Genomic DNA, 879 nt, shown 5'->3' with positions numbered 1-879 from the left:
GCTGGGGCAAGAACGGCGGCACTGATGGTCGCCCACCACGCGTCAAAGTCTGGCACATGGAGCTCTGACGCGGGAATGATTGCGTTGGCGCCATGCAGCGTCTCGAGCTGCTGCGCTTGCGCCTTTGTTAGCGGCCAGCCAAAGGTGCAGTCGCCAAAGGTCATCGTCGGTGGCGCCACTTGGCGCGGGAGCTTCTGCTTGTGGAGGAAGTCGTCCGACGTGAGCGTAGTCAAGGCGCTCGCGTACGGCCACTTTGACGCGTCAGAAGACGCGTCGCCGTCGTCGCTGTCACTGTTCCACTCCATGTGATTTGCAGTCTTTCCCTGTCTTGCCTATAAATATATATATAGGTGCCTCTTTCGTGCTATATGAGTGAGCAGCACCCAATACATGGGTGCCACAATCATAGTAGGTGCTCTTTCTGTGCACAGGACAGTAATTCGCACCCGATGCGCGATGAGGTGCCTCTTTCCAGGTAACGCTCCAAGATCGCCATGTGTGTAGCCAGATGGCCTCCGAGACAGAGTGCGATTCCTATTGCCTACTCCACCTCGTGCGCTACTGCTACGTCTTTATCCAGAGCTATATCGCGTCCTCAGCATGTTCCTTCTCCAGCCCCATCTTTGTCCAGGCATCGCTGCACTCAAGGTGCCAAGCGGTAAATCGTGCATCCCAGTCGTCAGTCTCCCGGATATCCAAGTGCAATATACCAACTCCAAAATCAATGATGCAATCACACTTTCAAACACATTAGACAGTGCAGCACTGCCACTTGCGATGTGCTCAACGAGGCACGACAAGACAGAGACGAGATGCTTACTTGAGCGGCGGGTACGACGGGTGCTCGGCGACGTTGCACATGCCCTTGCCGCCGACGCC

General features: G+C 55.9%; 1 protein-coding gene across 1 annotated transcript; it reads right to left on the bottom strand.

Moving 5' to 3' along the window:
* On the bottom strand, nucleotides 1-324 carry SDRG_16348 (hypothetical protein; the record flags this gene model as incomplete). Its single annotated transcript, XM_008622554.1, has 1 exon — nucleotides 1-324. A coding segment is annotated over one exon (322 nt), but the record flags the coding sequence as incomplete, so codon positions are not given.
* Nucleotides 325-879: the final 555 nt, after the last annotated feature.

This window comes from Saprolegnia diclina (genome assembly GCF_000281045.1).
Source record: "Saprolegnia diclina VS20 unplaced genomic scaffold supercont1.124, whole genome shotgun sequence".
Taxonomy (NCBI): domain Eukaryota; phylum Oomycota; class Saprolegniomycetes; order Saprolegniales; family Saprolegniaceae; genus Saprolegnia; species Saprolegnia diclina.
Note: the sequence above shows the minus strand (reverse complement) of the source record. Positions and strands in the feature narration are given on the sequence as shown.